This window comes from Prionailurus viverrinus, chromosome B3 (genome assembly GCF_022837055.1).
Source record: "Prionailurus viverrinus isolate Anna chromosome B3, UM_Priviv_1.0, whole genome shotgun sequence".
Taxonomy (NCBI): Eukaryota; Metazoa; Chordata; class Mammalia; order Carnivora; family Felidae; genus Prionailurus; species Prionailurus viverrinus.
The window spans coordinates 114,085,774-114,111,491 of record NC_062566.1 but is presented as its reverse complement, the minus strand read 5'-3'; the positions used below and the strand labels follow the sequence as shown (position 1 = coordinate 114,111,491).

At 39.1% G+C, this 25,718-nt stretch overlaps 1 protein-coding gene across 3 annotated transcripts in view; it reads right to left on the bottom strand.

Annotated features, from left to right (window-relative positions):
* The window catches only part of PSEN1 (presenilin 1), a 75,503-nt gene that overhangs the window by 47,325 nt on the left and 2,460 nt on the right, over positions 1-25,718 (bottom strand). Inside the window, exons 2-3 of one of the 3 annotated variants that reach the window (XM_047862214.1) lie at positions 18,475-18,556; positions 18,243-18,382 (exon numbers count right to left, since the gene is read on the bottom strand). In XM_047862214.1, the coding sequence (XP_047718170.1) occupies positions 18,243-18,329 (87 nt within the window). In that variant the 5' untranslated portion in view covers positions 18,330-18,382; positions 18,475-18,556. The remainder of the gene's footprint in view (positions 1-18,242; positions 18,383-18,474; positions 18,557-25,718) is intronic. The other 2 variants (XM_047862216.1, XM_047862215.1) reach the window with 2 other exon arrangements.

Below are 25,718 nucleotides of genomic sequence, written 5' to 3'. Positions count from 1 at the left end.
TACCTCAGATACTATTCTTAAAACTGACTATAGGTTTTAAATTTTTTTAATAAAATTTATTTAAACAAGTAAAACTTTCACATGGTTCTAAAGTCAAAGAGTTTAAGAAAATCTCCCAGTAACTCTCTACTTAGTTGTCTCATCCTCCAGGTTACCAGTCATTGTTCTCTGCAAATCCTTTCAAAGTTTCTTTATGTATATACAAGCAAATACAATATATATTCTCATTCTGCCTTAACACAGAAATGGTAGCACAATAAATGCACTCTGTATTTTTATTTCTTTGCTTAACTATGGATCTTAGAGATTTTTTTACACACCAGTACATAAAGTACATCCTTATTCCTTGGAAAAAAAAAAAAAAACAAAAAAAAAACTTAAACCAGCTATATAACTAGTGTATGAATGTATCATAATTTATTAGGCCAATCCCTAAAGACGGACATTTAACTTCCTTCCAACTTTTTGCCATTTACAAACACTGCTACAATGAATTCCCCCTGCAAGTTATTTCACATGTGCGGAACATATTTGTAGGTAAGTTTTCTGAAGTAAAACTGCTGGGTCAAAGTACAAACACATTTGAAGTCCTGATACAATTGCCAAATCCCCCTCCCTACGGGTTGTGCCAATTTAAAGACTCAACAGTATAGAAGAGTTCCTATCTCAACAAGCCCTTGTCAACACAGTAAACTATGAAATGCTTGGCTTTTTACCAATCTGATAGGTTAAATATGGGCTCGCAGTATAATTTTAACTTCTATTTCTTTTATTATTAGGAAAGATGAGCATTTTTTTTCTATTAACTAAGTATTCATATCCTTTGCCATTGGCTTATGCTACTTAGAACCATATTTGGTACTTTGTTTTAGTTTCTAGGTATAATTACTACACTTACTAATTAATTTTTTAAAAAGTGAATGCTCGGGGTGCCTGGATGGCTCGGTCGGTTAAGCTTCCGACTTCGGCTCAGGTCATGATCTCACGGTCTGTGAGTTCGAGCCCCGCGTCAGGCTCTGTGCTGACAGCTCGGAGCCTGGAGCCTGTTTCAGATTCTGTGTCTCCCTCTCTCTCTGCTCCTCCCCTGTTCATGCTCTGCCTCTCTCTGTCTCAAAAATAAATAAACGTTAAAAAAAATTAAAAAAAAAAGTGAATGCCAGATATATAGGAGACAAAGGACAGATAAGGTATTTGTTCTCATGAACTGATTTCAAACAGGGGGAAAGAGGTAATAAATGTGGGATGGTACTATAACAGGGTGATGTGATAAAAAGTACGTGGGATGGGACTACTTTTAGATAATGTGGTCAGATAATATCTTCCTGAGGAAGTGGTATTTGAGCTGAGACCTGAAGGATGAAAAGATGTGAAAGGCCTACTGTAAAGGATGAACTCAGCAGGTCAAGGGGTGTCCAACCCCTGTACCTACCAAAGAAAGATTTGGCCTAGTTCCTGGGCGATAACCTCTAAGCCTTTGGAATATCCTGCCTGTTAAGAGTGTTTTTATTTACATGAAGCTTTGGGTCACATTGCTAACAATGTGATCTATGGTGGAAGTCTTGGGCCACAAGGTATCTGCTTGACCTTGGGAGGGGCTGGAGAACTATGGTCAGTCATGTCTACATGACCAACAGCCAATAAAACTCCTGGACACCAAAGCTCAAGTAAGCTTCCTGGTTGGCAATACTCTGCATGTTGTCACATGCTGTTCCTGGAAGAATTAAGTACTGCTCCTCCAACTCCGCTGGGAGAAAACAACTGGAAGCTTGTGCCCGGTATCTCCTGGACTCTGCCCTACATGCATTTTTCTGTCACTAATTTTAATTTGTATCCTTTCTCTATAATAAACTATAACCAGTGAGTATAATAGCTTTTCAGAGTTCTGTGAGGCCTTCTAGCTAATCACTGAACATGAGCATGATCTTGAGGAGCCCCAAATATACTTGTGCATTGAAAACTACAAAATATTTGCTCAGAGAAATTAAAGAGCAAGAGCAAATATAGAAAAATGAGACTACATCAAACTTTAAGACTTCTTTGCATGAAAAAAACAACAGAGTAAAAAAGAACCACAGAATGGGACAAAATATTTGCGAATCATGTATCTGATAAAGGGTAAATATCCAGAATATATTTGGATGTAATGCAACGACGACAAAAAACAAATAATCTCATTTAAAATGGGCAAAAGACTTGAACAGACATTCCTCCAAACAACATAGACAAAAGGCCAACAAGCACATAAAAAGATGTTCAAGGGGCACCTGGGTGGCTAAGTCGGTTACGCTTCCAACTTTGGCTCAGGTCATGAATTCACAGTTCATGAGTTCAAGCCCTGCATCGGGCTCTGTGTTGACAGCTCAGAGCCTGGAGCCTGCTTTGGATTCTGTGTCTCCCTCTCTCTGCTCCTCCCCGCTCACGCACGTTCTCTTTCAAAAATAAATAAAACATTAAAAAATAGCTTTTGGGGTGCCTGGGTGGCGCAGTCAGTTGAGTGTCTGACTCTTGGTTTGGGCTCAGGTCATGATCTCACAGTTCATGAGTTCGAGCCCCACAGTGGGCTCTGGGCTGAAGGCACAGAGCCTGCTTGGGATTCTGTTTCTCCTTCTCTCTGTCCCTCCCTGCTTTTTTTTTTTTTTTAAGTATTTATTTATTTACTGGGAAACAGAAAGACAGAATGCAAGCAGGGGAGGGGCAGAGAGGAAGGGAGACACAGAATCTGAAGTAGGCTCCAGGCTCTAAGCTATCAGCAGAGCCCGACACGGGGTTTGAACCCACGAAGTGCAGGATCATGACCTGGGCCGAAGTTGGACGCCCAACTGACTGAGCCACCCGGGTGCTCCTGACCCTCTCCCGCTTCTGCCCTCTCCCTGAAAAATAAACTTAAAAAAAAAAAAAGATGTTCAAGATCACTAATCATTAGGGAAATACAAATCAAAACTACAATGAGATATCATCTTATACCCATTAGGATGGCTACTAACAAAATAGTAACAAATATTAGGATGCAGAGAAACTGAAACCCTTGTGCACTATGGGTAGGAATGTAAAATGGCATGGCATTTATAGACAAAAGATTAAAAACAGAATTATCATGATCCAGCAACCCTACTTCTGGGTATATATCCAAAATAATTGAAAGCAATATCTTAAAGAGATATTTGCACACCAGTGGTCACTGTAGCATTATTCACAATAGCCAAGACAGAGCTACTCAAATGTCCATCAACAGATAAAGAAAACGTGGTACATATGTATAATGGAATATTATTCAGCCTTAAAAGAGAAGGAAATCTTGTCACATGTTAAAACATGGATGAAACTCTGAGGACATTATACTAAGTGAAACAAGTCACAAAAAGACAAATGTTGTACAATTCTACTTGTTGAAGTATCAAGTATCAACTCAAAAAAACAGAAAGCATAATTGCGATTGCCAGGAGCTGGGGGAAGAGGGAAACGAGGAGTTGTTCTTCAGTGTGTAGAGTTTCAGTTTTACAAGTTGAAAAATTTGTAGAGCTCTGTTGCACCACAATGTGAGTACAGTTAACACTATTGAACGGGACACTTAAAAATGGCTAAGATAGTAAGTTTTAAATTTTGTTATATATTATTTACCACAACTTAAAAAAAAAATGTTTTTGGGAGGGTGCCTGGGTGGCTCAGTTGGTTAAGTGTTCAACTCCCTCTCAGGTTGTGATCTCGTGGCTCATGAGTTCAAGCCCCACATCGGGCTCTGTGCTGACAGCTCCGAGCCTGGAGCCTATTTCAGATTCTGTGTCTCCCTCTCTCTCTAACCCCTCTCCCGCTCACGTTCTCTCTGTCTCTCTCTCAAAAATAAACATAAAAAATTAAAAAAAAATTTTTTTAAAGACCTAAATAAATGTATGGATACGTTGTGTTCATGGATTGAAAGGCTCATTATTGTTTCTTTTAATTTCTTAATTCTTTGGGGCGCCTGGGTGGCGCAGTCGGTTAAGCGTCCGACTTCAGCCAGGTCACGATCTCGCGGTCTGTGAGTTCGAGCCCCGCGTCGGGCTCTGGGCTGATGGCTCAGAGCCTGGAGCCTGTTTCTGATTCTGTGTCTCCCTCTCTCTCTGCCCCTCCCCCGTTCATGCTCTGTCTCTCTCTGTCCCAAAAATAAATAAAAAACGTTGAAAAAAAAATTTAATTTCTTAATTCTTTATTTTTAATTATTTTTAATTTACATCCAAATTAGCATATAGTGCAACAATGATTTCAGGAGTAGATTCCTTAGTGCCCCTTATCCATTTAACCCATTCTCCCTCCCACAACCCCTCCAGTAACCCTCAGTTTGTTCTCCATATTTATGAGTCTCCTCTGTTTTGTCCCCCTCCCTGATTTTATATTATTTTTGTTTCCCTTCCCTTATGTTCATCTGTTTTGTCTCTTAAAGTCCTCATATGAGTGAAGTCATATGATTTTTGTCTTTCTCTGACTAATTTCACTTAGCATAATACCCTCCAGTTCCATCCACGTAGTTGCAAATGGCAAGATTTCATTCTTTTTGATTGCGAGTAATACTCCATTGTATATATATACCACATCTTTTTTATCCATTCATCCGTGGATGGACATTTGGGCTCTTTCCATACTTTGGCTATTGTTGATAGTGCTGCTATAAACATGGGGGTGCATGTGTCCCTTCAAAACAGCACACCTCTATCCCATGGATAAATGCCTACTAGTACAATTGTGAGTCGTAGGGTAGTTCTATTTTTAATTTTTTGAGGAACCTCTATACTGTTTTCCAGAGTGGCTGCACCAGCTTGCATTCCCATCTTTTTTTTTTTTTTTTTAATTTTATTTATTTTGAGAGAGAGAGAAAGCGTGAGTGAGGGAGGGGTAGAGAGAGACAAAGAGAGAGAATCCCAAGCAGGATCTGTGCTGGGCTCAAACCCATGAACCACAAGATCATGCCTGAGCCGAAGTCAGATGCTTAACCAACTTAGTCACCCAGGCTCTCCAAGACTCATTACTGTTAAGGTGTCAATTATACCAATACCTCACTCCCAACTGATCTATAGATTCAATGTAATCTCAGTCAAAATTCCAGCAGGCTTTTTTGTAGAAACGCTTGCAAAATCCATATGGGAATACAAAGGACCTATGCTATCGGAAACAACTTGCAAAGTTAGAGAACTAATGCTATTTGATTTCAAGACTTCTTATACAGTTACAATAATCAAGAAAATGTAGTGGCACAAAGACCGACAAAAAGACCAACAGAACAGACCAGAAAGTCCAGAAATAAAAAGATACATATTTAGACAATTGATTTTTGCCAAAGGTACAAAGGCAATTTGGTGGAGAATTTTTCAACAAATGGTACTGAAACAATTGGAAATCCAAATGGAGAAAAATGAACTTTTTCCATATCTCATATGATGTACAAAAAAATTATACTATACAGACTTAAATATAAAACCTAAAACTGTCAAGTTTCCGGAAGAAAACATACAAACTTTTGAGAACCTGAGTTAAGCAAAGATGTTTTAGATATGACACCCAAAAAAAGGTCTACAAAGGAAAAAACTGATACAAAAGATTTCATCAGTATCTAAACCGACATATTTCCACTTCTCAAAAAACACTGTTAAGAAAATAAAAACGGGGCGCCTGGGTGGCTCAGTCGGTTAAGCGGCTGACTTTGGCTCAGGTTGTGATCTCGCGGTCCGTGAGTTCGAGCCCTGCGTCGGGCTCTGTGCTGACAGCTCGGAGCCTGGAGCCTGCTTCTGTTTCTGTGTCTCCCTCTCTCTCTGCCCCTCCCCCGTTCGCGCTCTCTGCCTTTCAAAAATGAATAAATGTTAAAAAAATTAAAAAAAAAAAAAAGAAAGAAAAGAAAGAAAAGAAAAGAAAAGAAAAGAAAAGAAAAGAAAAGAAAAGCACCTAGGTGGCTCAGTTGGCCACCAAGCATCCAGCTTCAGCTCAAGTCATGATCTCATAGTTCCCTAAGTTTAAGCCTTGCTTTGGGCTCTCTGCTGTCAGTGAAGAGCCCACTTCAGAACCTCTGTCCCCCTCTCTGCCCCTCCCCCGCTTGCTCTCTCTCAAAAATAAGTATTTAAAAATAAAGAAAAAAAAAAAAGGAAGCCAGACAAAAAAGTATGTACTGTATGATCTCATCTGTACAAAAGTCTAGGAAGTGAAAACTAGAGTATAGTGACAAAAATTTGATAAGTACTTGCCTGGGGATGAGGAGTAGCTGCGGAGAGGCAAGAGGCAAAGACTGCAAAGGAACACGAGGAACTTTGAGGGTGATTAAATTCATTGACTGTGGTGGTTGTTTCAAGGATATATTCACATGTCAAAACTTATCAAATCGCATACTTTAAATATGGGTAGTTTACTGAATGCCAATTATACCTCGATAAAGCTGTTCTAAAAAATAAAGGGTCTTTCTCAAAGGGGTGTGTAGGTGCTTTCAAAGTGTTAAATAAGGAGAGTAACACTAGAACTACTAATAGATTTCCAAAATGAAAAATCTTCGCAGCTAAATATTAAGATGATGACTTAGCATTAATTTAAAAAAAAACACTTTTTTATTATGGAAAAAGTTAAAACAAATACTGTCAGAAATGTAAAATGAAGTCCCATGTGCCCTTCACTCAGCTTCAATTATTAACTCATGGCTAATCTTATTTCATCTATTTTCCCATACATCCTGCCCCTGTGTATGAGGCAAATTTGGATGCATCATTTCATTCAGAGATATTTTAGCACAGACTTCTAAAAGATAAAGAACATATAGGCCTTTTGTGTGTGTAGCTTGGTAGGTCATTTCTATCTTTAAAAATAGACTTTACTCTTTAGAGCAATTTTAGGTTCACAGCAAAACTGAGCAGAAAGTACAGAGTTCATAGGGCCGTTAGATGACTCAGTTGGCTAAACCTCTGACTCTTGATTTTGACTCAGGTCTATTATCTCACAGTTAGGGGATTGAGCCCCAGGTCGGCTCTGTGCTGACATCGTGGAGCCTGCTGGGAATTCTCCCTCTCCTTCTTTCTCTGTCCCTCCCCAACCAGCCCCCATGTGCCGGTGCACACATGCTCTCTCAAAATAAACATAAAAAAACAAAGTACAGAGTTTACATATACCCCTTGCCCTCACACAGCCTTTCTACCCCATCAACATCCTATACCAGAGTGTACAATCAATGAATGTACATTAACATGTCACTATCACCCAAAGTCCATAGTTTACATTAAGGTTCAGTCTTGTGTCACACATTCCATGGGTTTTGAAAAATGTATAATAATATGTATCCACCACAGTATCATATAGAATAGTTTCGCTGTCCTAAAAATCCTCTATATTCTGTTTATTTATCTCTCTCTCCCTACTACAACTCTGGGAAACCACTGATTTTTTTTTTTTTTTTTTTTTTTTTACCGCCTCCATAGTTTTGCCTTTAAAAGCTATTTTCGGGGGGGCGTGGGTGGCTCAGTCAGTTAGGCGTCCGACTTCAGGTAAAGTCATGATCTCATGGTTCATGGGTTTGAGCCCTCCATCCGGCTCTGTCCTGACTGACAGCTCAGAGCCTAGATAGAGCCTGCTTCAGATTCTGTGTCTCCCTCTCTCGCTGCCCCTCCCTTGCTTGTGCTCTGTTTCTCCAAAATAAATAAGTGCTAAAATAAAAATTTTAAAGCTATTTTTAAGGTTCAGAAAAACAAGTGGTATAGCCATTATAAATGCTTTCATTTCAGTGGCAGAGGGAAGGATTACTCACTATATAAATGTTGTTAAGTGTCAGGGAGGGTGGGGTCCTTTGGGAAATGGTAAGTATGTGGGAAGTGAGTTCCTATGAAGCCAGATTCCCCACATCTCCTACACGATAAACTCAGAGGCTTTGTTTTAATTCCTTCTCCCTTCTCCTCACTTCAGAACAGGATGCAAGTACAAGTCCAGCCACCCAAGGCATGTGAATCCTCAAACAGGGAGAATACTTCTCAAGCAGCAAAAACTGTGGAGGTATTTTTAATTCAGTGTAGTGCTTGTTTTGTTTTGAACCTTGTTTTCTGTCTGCCTTTTTTTTTTTTTTTTTAAAGAGCGAGAGCATTTGTGCAAGCCAGCAGGGGAGAGGGGCCAAAGGAGAGAGGAAATCCCAAGCAGGATCCAGGCTCAGCACAGAGCCCAACACAGGGCTCAATCCCATGGCCCTGGGATCATGACCTGAGCCAAAATCAAGAGTCTTGGACACTCAACCAACTAAGGCACCCCTGCTTTTTTTTTCTTTAAGTTTTACTATTGTAATTAAAAGATTATACTTAGGGGGTGCCTGGGTGCTCAGTCGGCTGAGCATCCAACTTCAGCTCAGATCATGATCTCAGGGTACCTGGGTTCAAGCCCCATGTCGGGCTCTGTGCTGACAGCTCAGACCCTGGAACCTCTTTTGGATTCTGTGTCTCCCTCTCTCTCTGCCCCTTCCTGGCTTGTGTGCTCACTCACGTGCTCTCTCTCTCAAAAATAAATAAATAAACTTAAAAAAAAAAAGCCTACTATTAACCATTACCTTACACTACTGATTGGATAAGCCAAAAAAAAAAAAAAAAATCCTACTATTAACCATTACCTTATACTACTGATTGGATAAGCCATAAGTAACACACGATTGAAATTATCTCAAAATTCTCACTGTTACACATAATGCTTCAACAAATATGCTTGTCTACATTTCTTGGCACTCTTATGGTAATATTTGTATAACATAAATTTCCAAAAGTGGAAATCCTAGGTCAAAATGTGTGTACATTTTTAGACTTAACTGCCAAATTATCTCCAAAAGGCCTATGTATTTGCAGACTCAATTGACAACTTGCTTCCAAATAAACAGAAACTAGGGCGCCTGGGTGGCTTAATCTGGTAAGCATCCAACTTCGACTCAGGTCATGACCTTGCAGTTCATGAGTTCAAGCCCCATGTCAGGCTCTGTGCTGACAGCTCAGAGCCTGGAGCCTGCTTTAGATTCTGTGCCTCCCTGTCTCTCTGCCCCTCACCTGCTTGCATGTGGTCTCTCTCTCTCAAAAATAAACATCAAAAAAAATTAACCAAATAAACACAAATTAAACTCCCATGAGCAACACACGAGAATGCCTATCTCCCCATATCTTTAGTAGCAAGGAGTTTCTTTTATTTTTTTTTACGTTATCTCTACCCCCAAAATGGGGCTTGAACTTACAACCCAGGGTTGCATGCTTTACTCACTGAGCCAGCAAGGCACCCCATAGTGGGTTTCAATCCTTGCTCACTGATAGGTGAAAAATGAAAAGTTTTCACTTCTGTGTTTCTTCGTATTATTAAGGTTGATCAACTAGTCTTTTCATGTATTTACAGACATTAATATTTATTCTTATATTAGTATTGTTCAAATCCTTTGGCCATGCTGTTACTGAATTGTTCATATTTCTTTTGACTTCATAAGAATTCTTTGTACATTAAGGTATATCTGTCATTATGCATTATCAGCATAATAATAATTTGTCCAGTTTTTTTTCTTTTTTTTGTTTGTTTCTATTTGTTTTGTTTTTGCCCAGTTTATTTTTTTACTTTATTCATGGCAGTTATTGCCACACTTAAGTTTATAATTTTATATTGCTGGGGCGCCTGGGTGGCTCAGTTGATTAAGCGTCGAACTTTGGCATAGGTCACAATCTCACAGTTTGAGAGTTCGAGCCCTGCACTGGGCTCTGCACTGACAGCACAGAGCCTGCTTGGATCCTGTCTCCCTCTCTCTCCTATCCCTCTCAAAAATAAACATGAAGAGAAGAGAAGAGAAGAGAAGAGAAGAGAAGAGAAGAGAAGAGAAGAGAAGAGATATGAGGTTAGTTCTATCAGTCTATGATTTGCTAACAACTTAATAAAGTTCTTCACATTTAATGTTTTGAATTAAAAAAAGATAATGCAGAAAACCTTTATTTTTAAAGACTAAACATGCTGTAATTTTATAAATTTAGCAACTGAAGGTATTGGACTCACATAAGTACGCTTCAGCAATTGCTTTATATAGAGAATCATTATTGATCTTTCAATGGATTACTACTTTAAGGTTTCTATTTTATTTATTTCTATTTCATTTACAAAGGACTGACATTTTCTAGTGGAAATCAAAAAGGCTGTTGACAATTTATTTCTTTGAGGTCTAGAAAATTTAGGTCAGAATAAAGGAACATGAATAAAAATTCCAAAATCCCATTTATGAATCTTATCATTTTTCTCTGATGTCACTTTCCCTTCATTTCTTTACCTAAATAATTCGTTCTCAAACCCCAGACCGAAAGCACTGGCAAATTCTGAGAATGGATCAGAAATGCAAACTCTGTGACCCTATCTCAGACTTACAGGATCAGTAACTTTGGGGTTGGGAGTCAAATAATTTTTATTAACAGTTCTTCCAGAGGATTCCAATGCACAAGAAGGTTTGAAACTCCCTGCTCCAATATACATTTTAATTTTTTTTTTTTTTTAATTTTATTTTTGAGACACAGAGAGAGCATGAGCAGGGGAGGGGCAGAGAGAAAGGGGGACACAGAATCTGAAGCAGGCTCCAGGCTCTGAGCTGTCAGCACAGAGCCAGATGCGGGGGCTCGAACTCATGGAGTGTGAGATCATGACCTGAGCTGAAGTCGGATGCTCAACCGACTGAGCCACCCAGGCGCCCCTCTAATATATGTTTTAAAAAGGCTAATTAACAATATAAAAAAATCCTAGACTTACTCTAAAAAATTCTTCTATGTTTTAGAAAACTAAGGTCTCAGCTAATCCACATAAAAGATGTAAATCTACACCAACTCAAAACATGAATTTTCACTATTCTGAAGTTTATACTTTCAATTTCCTCTAGTTCCAGTATATTCCTGTCACATCAGATGAAATGGAGCCTTCTGGCAAAAAACGATGACAAGTCAAGGAAAAAGAGCTCTACTCATCAAAATTTTGCACCATAAAAATAAAACATTACAAACTATTTTAACAGGTACAGTAAAAGTAAACCTAAGGATTATGACAGATCACAAACTACAGAAAAAGGCCCAAATAATGTTCTTGTTAGAGCTACTTTAATATCCAAACTATACAATACATTTAGGAAACCAAGAACTTCAACTATTTCACAACTTGTAAGCTTTGGCCTCTGTCAGAAATAGCTGACTCATTAGCTAGCTTCTAGAGATGGTGAGTAAACTAATGGAAAAAAAGTAAAAACTTTTGATAGAATGCCACCTCTAAGTAAGCAAGGCAAACTTTCTTGAGGGAAAAAGAATAAAATGAATTCTCCACTTAGCTCCTGTGACATACCAAACTACCTTTTTTTAATGTTTATTTACTTATTGAGAGAGAGAGGGAGAAAAGAGAGAGAGAGAAGGGCAGAGAGAAAGGGAGAGAGAGAATCCCAAGCAGGCTCCGTGTTTACAGTACGGCTGACAGCGCCAGTGCAGGGCTTGAGCATGCGAACCAGGAGACCCTGGGATCACGACCTGAGCTGAAATCAAGAGTCAGACGCTCAACAGACTGAGCCACCCAGGCACCCCAAAACTTACTATTTTTTAAGGAAAATTTTCTAAAATGCATTGTAAACATTTCAGTCTTTTAAACTGGAGACTGACAAACATACCTCGAGGGCATAATGTAATATATGGCGATCAATACAGGCGCTTTCAAAGACCCAATGCTAGCATGCTGTTTTAGTTTCTTTTACATCAGTTCCTCTAACTCTCCTACTACTCTTACTCATCACAGAGAACCTTGAATGCTTCTCCCCTTTCCATAGATATTCCTCAAATAGCACACTGTCCTTTTGCAACTTTTCTTCACATTCAAAAACTTCTTTTAAAAATAATTTTCTAGGGGCACCTGGGTGGCGCAGTCGGTTAAGCGTCCGACTTCAGCCAGGTCACGATCTCGCGGTCCGGGAGTTCGAGCCCCGCGTCGGGCTCTGGGCTGATGGCTCAGAGCCTGGAGCCTGTTTCTGATTCTGTGTCTCCCTCTCTCTCTGCCCCTCCCCCGTTCATGCTCTGTCTCTCTCTGTCCCAAAAATAAATAAACGTTGAAAAAAAATTTTTTTTTTTTTTAAAAAATAATTTTCTAGGGTCGTCTGGGTGGCTCAGTCAGTTAAGCGTACGACTTTGGCTCAGGTCATGATCTCATGGCTCGTGAGTTCGAGCCCCACGTTGGGCTCTGTGCTGACAGCTCAAGACCTGGAGCCTGCTTCGGACTCTGTGTCTCCCTTTCACTCTGCCCCTCCCACACTCATACTCTGTCTCTCTCTCTCTCCCTCAAAAATAAACATTAAAAAAAATTTTTTTTAAAGACAACTAGTAGAAAAATGGGCAAAGAACATAAACAGGCAATTCGCAGAAGAGGAAATGCAAATGGCCAATAAGCATAAGGAAAAAAGTTCCACCTTATTAGAAACTAGGAAAATACAATTAAAGTAACCTGAGGAGTCATTTCAAACCCATCCAACTGATACACACGAAGTCAGACAATACCAAAAACTGGCCAGCATATAAAAGAATGAAAACTGCTGTATGCTCTTGATATATAACCACTTCAGAAAACATATTGGCAAACTCTAATACAATGTAAGATCCATATACCCAATCATAGTGATTATCATTGAGAAGCTCTTACATGTGCAGAAGGATTAATGAATAAGAGTATCATTGCAACACTGCTGGTTACTGTGAAAAACTGGAAATTATTAAATATTTATAAACAAAAACTAGATCATTTTTATATGTTCACAAAATAAATAAACGAATGAACTAGAGCTTTATGCATCTATATATACATAAATTCCAAAAACAGGTCTCTTCTGCAACATGTACTTATGCATTTCAAAAATGTGGGAATTTTCTTCTACAACTTTCACATACACACATATATTTCATACACAGTTTTAAAACCTGCAAAGTGGTGATATATTAAATATCACTTATGTTCATACATATAGTAAGCATGACAAACACTAAATTCAGGATAGCAACTGAAGGCCAGGAAAATAAGAAGGGGAATATGGGAGAGAGGCTCCAATTTTATCTTTAATTTCTTTCTGTTATATAATTAGACCATCTGTCCAAATTAATTGCAAATTTTGTTTAGTTTGGTGAGGATTTCATTTCACGTACGATCAATATATAACAGAAACAGAAAAAACTTAGTGAAAATACTCTTCAAAATTAACAAAGTATACAAAGCAAACATGACAAGACATTAAAGTTTAATAAAGTTGGGTGGTAGGTAAATGGGTACTTATTACATTATTTGTCATACTTCCTGCATACGCTTAAAATATTTCATATTAAAAATTTCAGAAATAAACATTTGGATTAAAACAAGACCACAATTTTTCAGCTCTCTTGACTAATCTCATCAAACTCTAACTCCCTTCACTGTGAATGAGATTACCCATAGCTGACAAAAGGAAAACCTCTTTTCTGGGCTAAGACAGCCCATCATCTATCTGCTAAGGATGGAGGAATGAAGTCATGGGCAACATTTTGTTTCTGGAAAGACAGAAATGTTTTAAATGTTATCTTCTACTTGAACACTAACGATATACCATTGCAATTATACTTGAAGTTACACAACAAAGTCATCTGAGTAAGACTGGGTTAATCAGATCCAAATGATTTTAATTTCATTATACTTCTCATAGGGTAATCACCTTGATCTTATTTTCTCAGGACTGTCCCAGTTTTAAAACTGAAAGCCCTGTGTTCCAGGGACCTCTCGGTCTTGGGCATACCAGGACAGTTGGCCACCCTAACTCCTGGTCACAACAAAACTTAGGAGAGAGAATTTATCTAATAAACCATCTTAATTATACAGATGGGAAAAATGAGGTACTAAGAAATTAAGTGAATTAAACCAACTTACAAACAGCTGTTTCAAATTACACCTGGATGAGAGTTCTTTCCTTTAAAGGGCCTATTTATAGGTCACTCAGCCACAACCGCTAATTGCCAATTCATCACTGTTCCTGAATCCTCATAGGTCCCCCAAACCCAAAAGACTGCCCCATAAGTTCAAGACTACAGATGCTCCTGACGTTGGAGGAAGAGACGGAGTAAAGGAATAGAAGTCCATTTTTTACACTGATATCTGAATAAATTCTGCAAGAAAGTTACTTTCCTTCTAGTTTCAAAAATATGTTTAAATGAATGTTCATTTATTTTTATAATATTTAAAATAACCTATATGCACACTCTAGGGGATATATTGTCATAGATAAGCACCTTAACAGAACATTTTAATAGCACTTTAATTCAGAGGCCCTAAATACATGGCCCTAAAACTAAATAATGTTTGTGACAGTATCTAGCACAGGGTCTAACTCACTGAAGACATTCAATATGTTAGTTTCCTTTCCTGAGCAGCATGGAAAGACTGAAACTTTCCACATCTCTCAATTTCCTTGTGATTCTTCTAAACTAGCCACTGAGCAAATAAAGAAATAAGCCTGATAAGGACTTTTGATGCCTGCAGAGGCTTGTCTTCATGTGCTTGAATCTAACAAATCCACTCTCCAAGAGGGGAAATAAAAGAGCTGCTTTCAATTAATCCACAAAAACAGTGATCTACATTCAATTTAAATTTGGACTTACCCCCATTTTTTCATAACCAACCAAAGCATGTACACAATGGCTTCTTTATAGCAAAAAAAAAAAAAAAAAAAAAAACTTAACAATGAGATTCTTTTCCTTTTTGGTTTTGTTTTGTTTCAAGTACACTGGTGCAAAATGAATACACAAGACTTCGTATTTTCCTTCCCCAGAATTTTTTCATACAATATCTCCTTTTAGTATTGTAACATTTTCCTGGGGTAAGAGATAGTTGTAAGAACAGAAAGAACACTGGAGGAAGCTTGACATTAGAAAGCACAGTTTTATGTACCAGGTTTGTCCTATAATTTTCTATGTGATCTTGGACAAGCATTTAAACTGCAAAATGGGGGGGCGCCTGGGTGGCGCAGTCGGTTAAGCGTCCGACTTCAGCCAGGTCACGATCTCGCGGTCCGGGAGTTCGAGCCCCGCATCAGGCTCTGGGCTGATGGCTCGGAGCCTGGAGCCTGTTTCCGATTCTGTGTCTCCCTCTCTCTCTGCCCCTCCCCCGTTCATGCTCTGTCTCTCTCTGTCCCAAAAATAAATAAACGTTCAAAAACAGAAAATTAAAAAAAAAAATAAACTCAGTATCTTAAAATTAGGAGATCACTCACACACATACACACACACACACACACACACACTTCATATTAAAAAAAAAAAAAAAAAAAAAAAAATAAACTGCAAAATGGGAATAATACCTATCCCATGGTAACTGGAAAGTATGAGAATGTATACAGAAGATATTTGTAAGCTGCAGAAGACATTTTTAAGAAGATAAACAAAAGATAAACTTATTTGATATCCCATTATCAATGGCAGGGTTAAAATTAAATAAATCAGGCCTGGTTTTCTAGGCAGTGGTCCCCTAAAAGATCTGGAAGGTACCACTGACAACATTAGCACTAAGACTTGCTAAAATTACACGAGTACATGTAATTATCAATAAAAATCCTATGTCAACTGTAACTCCTCTACAGCACGCTTTATTTCAATTTATTAATCACTAAGGTATAAAACAAGGCAGACAAAAAAAATATACATATACCATGAAAGCCCCACAAAACCTGAGTGTGAGGGATGTAAGTAATACTGCATTAACAATGGAGAGCTAACTATGTGCCAAGCACCATTCCCACAGCTGGGGATACAGGGTTACACAGTAAAGGGAGGCAGATAAACACATTAACAAGTTAGTAGACAGTATGGTAGAAATGCTGATATGTGCTATGCACAAGTAAAGCATGGAAGGGTATAAGGGGTAGTAGGGTGGGGAAGGGGAGTAGAGGAAGGAAAGGCCTCACTGATAGGGTGACTCATGAGGTGACCTAAATAAAGCAAGTGAAGAAAGCCATCTGAGAAGAATGGGAGAATAATCCAGGACCCAGAGACAGAAATGAGGAAGCAGTGAGTAAGGGAGAGGTTAATAAGAGATAAGACAGAGATGGGGGCAAAGGAGAAGAATCCGGTCAAGACCTCAGACCTGATTTTTTCTGAGATGAGATACCTTTGGAAGGTTTGGAACAAATAGGTGACATATAACTGTGTTGTTGTTGTTGTTTTTCCCCAAAATTTGTTAGTGGTGGAATCTTTTGTTCAAACGGATCCACAGAAGATCAATATGTAAAAAGATACAATAGGAGCTGCTCTAGTTAAGGAAGGGAAGTTTCTTAGGAAACTAAGTTGGGACTGTCCCCATTTTCCCTCTCCCTACTCTGAAGTAACAGTTTTACAAAGTCTGTGGCATTGAAACTACCAAGGAACTTCATAATCTGGTCTCATGCTAACTTTTCAAAAATCTATTCCGGGGAGGGGCGCCTGGGTGGCTCAGTCAGTTAAGCTTCCGACTTCGGCTCAGGTCATGATCTCGCAGTTGGTGAGTTCAAGCCCCGCGTCAGGCTCTGTGCTGACAGCTCAGAGCCTGGCACCTGTTCCAGATTCTGTCTCCCCTTCTCTCTGTCCCTCTCTGGCTCATGCTCTGTCTCTGTCTCTCTCAAAAATAAATAAACATTAAAAAAAATTTTTGGGGGGTTTAAATCCATTCCAGGGAAATAGCAAAAAGGAGCATATCGAGCTGCTGTTACAAACATGTTTCCACAAAAACCAGTCTTTGTAACACCCATTATCAACCAAGAACTGAGGTAAAAACTCTTCTCCTCTCCCTTCCTTCACACACCCCTCGGACTACATACTACCCTTCACAGCTTGTGTTCCCTTTTAGGGCTTCCCTTGATAATTATTTTAACTTGATCTCACTTGATTAAAAATGTTCTGGCAGTACAGTGTGACCTGCCTCTGATGACATATCTCTGGATACAGCTTCCCTGTCTATTTATATTTTAGGAACATTCTTCCTCCACTAGTGTTATTTCTTCTATCAGTGATGATAGAAGTTTGCTCTACTCTAATCCTACCCATTCATCAAAGAATATTTTGTGAAGCCTTCCTCCTCACATTTTGACCCTTAATTGGAATCCTAAATCTTAGTGTGAAGGGCACTTCCAGGCCATCTAGTTAGTGCTCTAGCTCATTGCTCATTCCACAGACTAACTCTCTGCAGATGTGGTTGGTAGTTTTCCAGCCTTCTCTGGAACTGCTTTTAGTGACAAACACAATAAGCCACAAGGCAGTCCGCACCCTTTCGGATGTACAACAAATTATGAGATAATTCTTTTTTATTGACCCAGAACCTGTTTCCTTCCACCACTGGTTCTGCTCTCTGGTTCTAACAGGGGAAAGTCTGATCCCACCCCACCCAACCTGACCCCTCACAGCCTGCATAGTTTATAGTTGGCCTTCTATCTTCCCCCATTCTGGCTCCATCTCTAAAAATCCTACCAATTTCCCAGCTATCTCACAGTCCATCTGTGGGATCTACATTCAATCTGTAATGATTAGCTAACAGAGTTGCAGGCAGGTTGGACATCTGTGTCTCATAACACTAATTACACCCCTTTCTTGATTCTCTCCTTTGAACTCTTTTTTTTAATGTTTATGTTTATTTTTGAGTGAGAGAGCAAGCATGAGCAAGGAGGGGCAGAGAGAGGGAGATACAGAATCTGAAGTAGGTTCCAGGCTCCAAGCTGTCACCGCAGAGCCCAACTTGGGGCTCAAACCCATGAACTGTGAGATCATGACCTGAGCCAAAGAAGGATGCTTAACCGACTAAGCCACCCAGGTGCCCCTCCTTTGAACTCTCTTAGGATTTCTACACTCAGTCTTGCATTCATCACTGTGCATTCTCCCAATGAGCATTTACTGGGCACTGTCAGGAACCATGCCGGGTACTGAAAAAATAAAAGTAAATAAAATGTACTCGGCCCATGGAAGAGTAAGAGTAAGTTAATGTAAAATAACAAATAGCTGGGGAAGTTGGAGAGGCTTTAACAGAGGAGGCAATATCTGAGGCAGGGAGAAACTATATTAACACCTACGTCTCACACAGCCTTGTGTCCCCAGCACTAAATGGTACAATGCTTTGCCCTCAGTTGAAATTCAGCAAACAGGTAAATTTGATAAAGCAGAAAAAGCTTGCTCAGTCCCCTCAGCCTCTCTTGGAAATGAGGGAAGGTGGTCACTGAATCCGTAGTCTGGCAAGGGCAGTTTCAGGGGTTGACACTGTACCTGGCTACGTACAGTATTGCTCAGGTGGTTGTCCTCGGACATCTGTGCATTCTGGAAGTAAGACAAGGGTGCCGGTAACTCTGTCATTGGAGCAAGCGTATAGAAATACTTTTTCACAGAAAACAAAACCTCTTGGGGTTCTGAAAAAGGAAAAAGAAAACAATCCTTTGTGCATTACAATTATACTTTTATTTTCAAACACTTCCATAAATTACATTCAGCCAAAACAAACCTTTCTTTCATGTGTTCTCCTCCAAGCCAAGCTTTCTAAGGACCTCTCAGGCTGCTGTCATTTGCAGGCTCCCGGATCAGGTCTGAAATAGGATTTTACCAGGTCACCCAGAGTTGATCAAACCCTTGTAAATCTATTCACATGAATCAAACACTTATAATACCAATTTGTAAACCAGAAATGTATTAATCTGCCATCAACTTCAAGTGACAAACTTTTGTCAGTTTGGTAATGAGTAAATCTACTTGAGAAACCAAGTATTTTCAATCACAAATATATCTAATGATTTCAGATTTAGAGCAAAGGGACCTAAATGATATTAAAGAATGTTCTCTTCAACATTCCTTTTCCTATGATGACTAATCCAAATTAACCTTTCTATCTCTGTAAAATTGTCTAGGGCTTTTAATTTTGCAAAATTCTCTTTGTTGTCTCATTTATCCTTACCACAATGCCCCCAAGCCAGGGGAAGCAGGTAACATACCCATTTTACAAAAGCAGAAGAGGACCTGAGTTCAGCGACTTGCTTAAAATCACACAACTGGGCAGACCAGGACAAAAATCACAGACTCCTAACTCCCAGCCTTAGATCTCTCCTTTGCATCCTGGCCCAGCCTTATTTACACATTCCATTCGGTCTCCCAGAGTTCACCCTGGGGGGAGGGGGGCGGGGACACATTCCCATTTGCCTGTCTGCCTTAATTTCCATCAGCCAATATTTTTATTTCAACTTCCCTTTTCATAGAAAGTCTTCAGAAATACAGAAGGAAAAAAAAATCTGTTTGTATACCTAAGCAGTATTCTCATTTACACACAGTAAGACATTACCACTTACACACTCACACGAAAGTATTTTGTCAATGTCCGGTTTCATTTTCACTTTCAACTTGGGTATCCTCTACCCTGTAAATACTCTACTTTTTACATTCTAGTGATTTTTCATCAAAAACACCGAAGGCAGATTAAAAACACACACACAGAAAGTAATTTTCTCCTCTAGTACTGAGTTCAAATTAACCCTTAATTACCTATACCTAGATCATTTAAATCATGACAAATTTTTAATCAAGGTATGCTTCCCTCCTATCCTACATACTTTTAAATACCATGCCAACCTTTGTCCTCCCTTCCAGCTTCAGCCCATGGGTAGCTGACATGAAATCAGGGGATTGCGAATGAATATTAACTAAATAAGAAATAACTAATGTAAATTTGTTTTAAAAATAAAGTTAAACATACAAATAGAGACAACAGTCACCTTTATGGTGGTTATTTACTCAAAGTGGATATTTGGGAAGTTTTTGCGAGTATTGGTAATGTTTTGTTTCTTGATCTGGGTGCTAGTTACACAGGGATTTCAGTCTGTGAAAACGCACTCAGCTCTGTACCTATGATGTGTGCACATTTCTATATGCTTCAATTTAACAATTCAGAGATTTTTGTGGAAGTAAACCTACATTTATGGTTATTCATACCATTGGTCCTGTCTCTTAAAACGAATAAAATTAAGACTTGGCAACATGTATGTTAGCTTACCTAAAAGAGAGCTGCATGCCAATAGAACAGATATATTTTTTATAAGTCCAATAAACATTCAAAGTAAATATTCTGATCTATGCTTCTAAGATATTTTAAAGTTGACAATTTTAACATTAATGTAGCATTAATGATCAGCAAACAGAGCACATATTATTCCCTTCTTTCCCACAAAAACATCCAGTATAGTACCTATCACCTCAGCTAACCCAGAAATGCCAGAGGATGGCAAACAGAAAAAGCTACAAGTTGGTCACTTCCACTGATTGCCTGCTATACCAGATCATTTGAAGTATAGCTCTATTACAGAAAAACCTTCAGAAATCTGTCATTAATATTCTCATATAATCCCTCAGAAACAAAATAACAAATAAATAAGAGAGTGTTAGCCAAATGAAACAAGCAAAATACAAGAAGGGGCCATGCGGGCAAAAATAAATAAAAAGTAAGTAAAGTATATTACCAGATAAAATAGGAAAAGAAAAGTGATTGCCTATTTACTAAATAGTAGTTTACTGGCTTTTTTTTTTTTTTTAACGTTCATTTTTTTTATTTTGAGAGAGAGAGCCGCGAGCGGGGAAAAAGGCAGAGAGCAAGCTCTCGCTGTCAGCACTGAGCCCAACTGGGGCTCAAACTCACTAACTGTGAGATCACGAGCTGAGCTGAAATCAAGAGTCAGATGCTTAACTGAGCCACCGAGGCACCCCTACTGGCTATCTATTTACACCAAAACTCAGACAGACACTGAGGGGATTTACTTAATTGCATTCACTTCATCCACTTTACATATGAAAGCCATGTGGCACACAGAAGTCTACTAACTTGCACAAGGTCACATCCAGTAAGCAAAGGAGCAAAGGAGCAAAGCAACGGCTCACATACTACATTATGCTGCCTCTGTGCAACAAACTCCATCCCTGCCCTTTGGGAGTTTACAATAAGCATTGAGTTACATTATTAAACAAAAAAAGTTATAGTGAGCTAATTTTTATTACTACTAGAACTGCTGCTTAGAAGTAAATGAGATCTTTAAAAAAAAAACCTAGTAAATGAGATTTTAAACTTCAATGACTGAACTAACTCTAAATTAAAAATTGAAGTGTCGGGGCGCCTGGGTGGCTTGGTCAGTTAAGCGTCCAACTTCGGCTCGGGTCATGATCTCACGGTCCGTGAGTTCGAGCCCCGCGTCGTGCTGACAGGTCAGAGCCTGGAGCCTGTTTCGGATTCTGTGTCTCCCTCTCTCTCTGCCCCTCTCCTGTTCATGCTCTGTCTCTCTCTGTCTCAAAAATAAATAAACGTTAAAAAAAAAAAATTATTAAAAAAATTGAAGTGTCAAAAGTTTTCCCAATATATACTCCTAGTATTTGTATCTGGTCATTTTAATTTTAGTAGTTTCTACTAGTAGCTTTAGGTTTATAGGATCTGTTCAGGTATTACAAGAAACCACACAAACTGATTATCACACTGGAGATTTCTCAGACAAGTCTTGTAAGAAGCATCAATAATGTGGTAGTCACTTTGGCATATCCCAATATCACTTTCAAAGGCACATCCTGTATTTACATGTGAAAAATTAAGGGTCAGGAAAGGTGAAAGAATTTGCCAGTGCATGATTATGGGGCAAGTAACACCAGTTCCGGAACCCAAGTATTCTGATGCCCAGCCCAGGTCTTTTCCAGTTCACTTAGAGAAAGCTCATGCTTCCACTGATGCTTAGAAGATCACAAAGCTACAGGGTGACCCTTCTTGGAAGGGCTGCTCTTTACATGGAGCTCAGCAGGAAGCACAGGCAAGCACCAGCCTGGCCTGGTGAATAAACAAACATTGTTGGTACAAAGAAAGGCACAGGCAAAGCCTGATTTGATTCTGGTCCAGTAACAGCTGAAAACAATTGAGTACTGCATGAAGAAGGCCAATGACCCAACTGTCCAACTGTCCAGGCAGTGTGGCAAAGGACACTACTTGATTTTATAACATCCTTAGCATTCTTGCCCTGAGAACCAAAAAACAAAACAAAACAAAAAAACAAACAAACAAAAACCCCCCAAAAGATAGCTGTTGGGAAGTGAAGATCTTGTGACCCGAACTGCAAGGGGACGGAAGTAGATTTTGCTGTTTTCTCTCTCTGGCCACCTGCTAAAGATTTTCTGAGACTGACAGAGCACAACACTTGAATTCACTGCCATCCATTTCCTTTTTCTCAAGACACCTGCTCAATCAAATAAAAGGAAAAAGAAATCCTTCTCTGATGGGCAACTAAAATTTCCATTATACACAATGATACTAAAAAACCCCAGAAGAATACAAATAATCTCAAAGCTTACATATGCTGAACAAAAGTCCATCTAATCAGAAAACCTATCCATCAGCACTTCAAAAAGTATCATAAGAGCAAAGGTTTAGAATCCCAAAAATAAGTTTATTGAAAGTCCCATTTAAGGAAGCACCAACAGAAACATACATTTCTGTCTCTCACTCCATCTCAAGGTAACAACTAAACCTCAAACTCTTACAGCAAGCTTACTTAGTTACTGATATTTCTTTCTTCACTGTCAGAGATAAACGTAAAAATTTGTGTTTTTTTTTTTTAAGTTTATTTATTTATTTATTTGGGGAGAGAGTGCACATACACAAGCTGGGGAAGGAGCAGAGAGAGAGAGGGAGAGAGAGAATTCCAAGCAGGCTCCCACAGCCTGACTCCAGACTTGGACCCACAAACCTTGAGATCATGACCTGAGCCAAAATCAAGAGTTGGACGCTTAACGGACCAAGCCACCCAGGCACTCCAACAAAATTTGTATTCCACATAAACAAACATCTCCGTGAAACTTATCATGATCTTGTCCAGCACAAAGAGTTGGTGGTTTAATGACTCTAGTCAATTGACTAGTTTCTTCTTCACTTAGAAAACCACCATAAATAGGGGCGTCTGGGTGGCTCAGTTGGTTTAGCATCTGACTTCAGCACAGGTCATGATCTCACAGTTCACGAGTTCCAGCCCTGCATCTGGTTCTGTGCTGAGAGTGAAGAGCCTGCTTCAGATTATGTCTCCCTCCCTCCTTTTACCCCTCTGCTGCTTGCACTCTCTCTCTCAAAAATAAATAAACATTAAAAAAAAAAAAAAACCCCACCAAAAGTATTTTTTTAAGTACCTTTGTATCGTGATGCTAAGAAGTTTTTAAGTGCCAAATGAGACTGTGATTTATTTTCCACAAAAGTTATTTATCAGCTTTGATGTTAGTTTGACAGCTTCTTCCTGGACAGGCCGCCCAAGTTCTGATTATATGGATGGGCTGGGAAAGCCTCTATTTGAGTTTTCAAAACCTCACATCCAACAATAAATGTAACCAATCTCCAAACTGCATTCATAATTAAATTTAATAAAAATAATTTGAAATTAACTTAAAACTTCAGGAATATATATATACTGGAAAGACTCTGAATTTTAAGAGACTGGGAGCAAACAATTTCCTCAGTCTTACAGGAGGCTTTGTGAAGGTGGTAGACTCCAAAAAGAGCAAGGATAGTGATATATCTATTTGGTGATTTTTTTCCCTCCTCCGTCCCACTCTACTTCTGTGAGCCATCTGTGGTAGATTAGATTATTATTCAGCAAATATTCACTCCTCCCCAGCATCTCCCAGGGAAAAATAGACTTCCCCACGCCCGGGATATCGAGCTAGGCTCTGTGACTTGCTTTGGCGTCAAGGTGGGTGCAGCCTACTAGCCACCCTGTGCCTTTGTGCACAATCATCTGACTTGCTTTGGTCAAAGGGATCTCAGCAGATGTGACACAAGCAGACTGCTGAATTTTGCTTGTGGAGTTGGTCTTCTTTTGCTTCTGCTGTTGCCTTGAGAAGAGCTTACCATGGGTAGCCACTGCCCCTTCAGCCTGGGCCCCAGAATAAGACATGCAAAGCAGAGCTACCCTAGCTGATCCATAGTCCTGCAACTTGAGGCAAATACGGAGTCAAATACTCTAAGGCACTGGGTTTTGGAGAGGTCTGTTATATAGAGTTACTATAATTGTTTTTAAATAATAATGGTTACATGTGCTCAGAAGATGCACTGAAAACGAAAAAAGACTTACAAATCCAGGATTCTGTATCTGAAACCCTTAAGACTAAATGTGTTTGGAATTCGTATTTTTCTCAGATTTTATAAAGGTAGTACAATGCAAATACTGTATGTTTTTAATGCTCCCTCAAAGTCTTAGAACCACAAAATAAACACATTAATAAATATATAGTGAGGGGCGCTTGGGTGGCTCAGTCAGTTAAGTGTTCAACTTCAGCTCCCGTCATGACCTCACAGCTCGTGAGTTTGAGCCCAGTGTTGGGTTCTATGCCGACAGCTCAGAGCCTGGAGCCTGCTTTGGATTCTGTGACTCCCTCTCTCTCTGCCCCTCCCCTGCTCACGCTCTGTCTCTGTCTCTCAAAAAATAAATAAATGTTAAAAAAAATTTTTTTTAAATATACATATTATATAGTGAAACATATAAGTAGTCTTAAATTACAACAATAGGTTCAGGTTAGATTTTTCTATCAAATGAATGACACAAAGCCTTTTGGTTTTTTCAGGGGCTTTTGGATTTCATAATTGTGGACATGGGACTATGGTCTTATATTATCAATATTTGTAATCATTTTAAAGAATCTTTCCCCAAGAAACCTTTACTTTCAGTAACTCTACATGGAAGGTATGATTACTCCCAGTTTGTCTCAAATTCATTGTGGAAATGGGTTGAATACAAGTAATCTTTAATGAAAACATGACTACTCACATCTAACTAATTAGTAAATCAGTGGTTATACTCAGCAATCCTTGCATTCTCTCTTTTGCTTTACATCAATTTAAGGAACTGTATGGGGCAGTGTGAAAACCAAACATTAATACCCTTTAATCAACACACACTTTCAGGGTTTCTTCTACAAAACCAGACATTGTGATAGGTGTTGGGGATGCTACCAAATCAGATAATGCTTCTGTTTCCTTAAGGGGCTAACTCGCTAGAGGAGAAGTCAGACAAGTATATTTTTATATTAATTACATGTTGAAATAAAAACTTTTAGATGTACTAGGTTACATAAAATAGACTATTAAAATTAATTTTATCTATTTCCTTCTACCTTTATAAAACTTGTTCATTAAAAAGTTTTAGGGGAGAGGCGCCTGGATGGCTCAGTGGGTTAAGCGTCTGACTCTTGATTTCAGTCCATTTCATGATCTCAGCTTGTAAGATCAAGCACAGAGCCTGCTGGGGATTCTCTCTTTCCCTCTCTCTGCCCTTCTCTGCCATAAACAAACTTTTAAAAAAAGTTTTAAATTAACATTTGTACCTCATACTGTTTCTACCAGACAGTGCTGCTCTAAATCTTCAGCTCCTTCTGCTATACCAGGCCAGATACTGAAAATTCCTAACAGTCTTCTTCCCTCCCTTCCTCAGCCTTTGTGACACTGAACTCTGGAGGTTCTCCTCCCGCCACTCATTCTCCTCAGGTGGTTCCTCGCCCTTCTTCCACTCCTTCATTCTAAGTGTTCCTAGGGTCTGCATGGGCCTCCTTGTCCCCTTCCTTTCATTAGGCATTGCTCCAACATCAACTAGAAAGTCTATTTCAGTGACTCTCATATTTACAGCTCCAGGTCTGTCCATGGGACATCTTCATCTGCTGGCACTTCCAAAGTGATACTTCCAAACGACTTCCTCA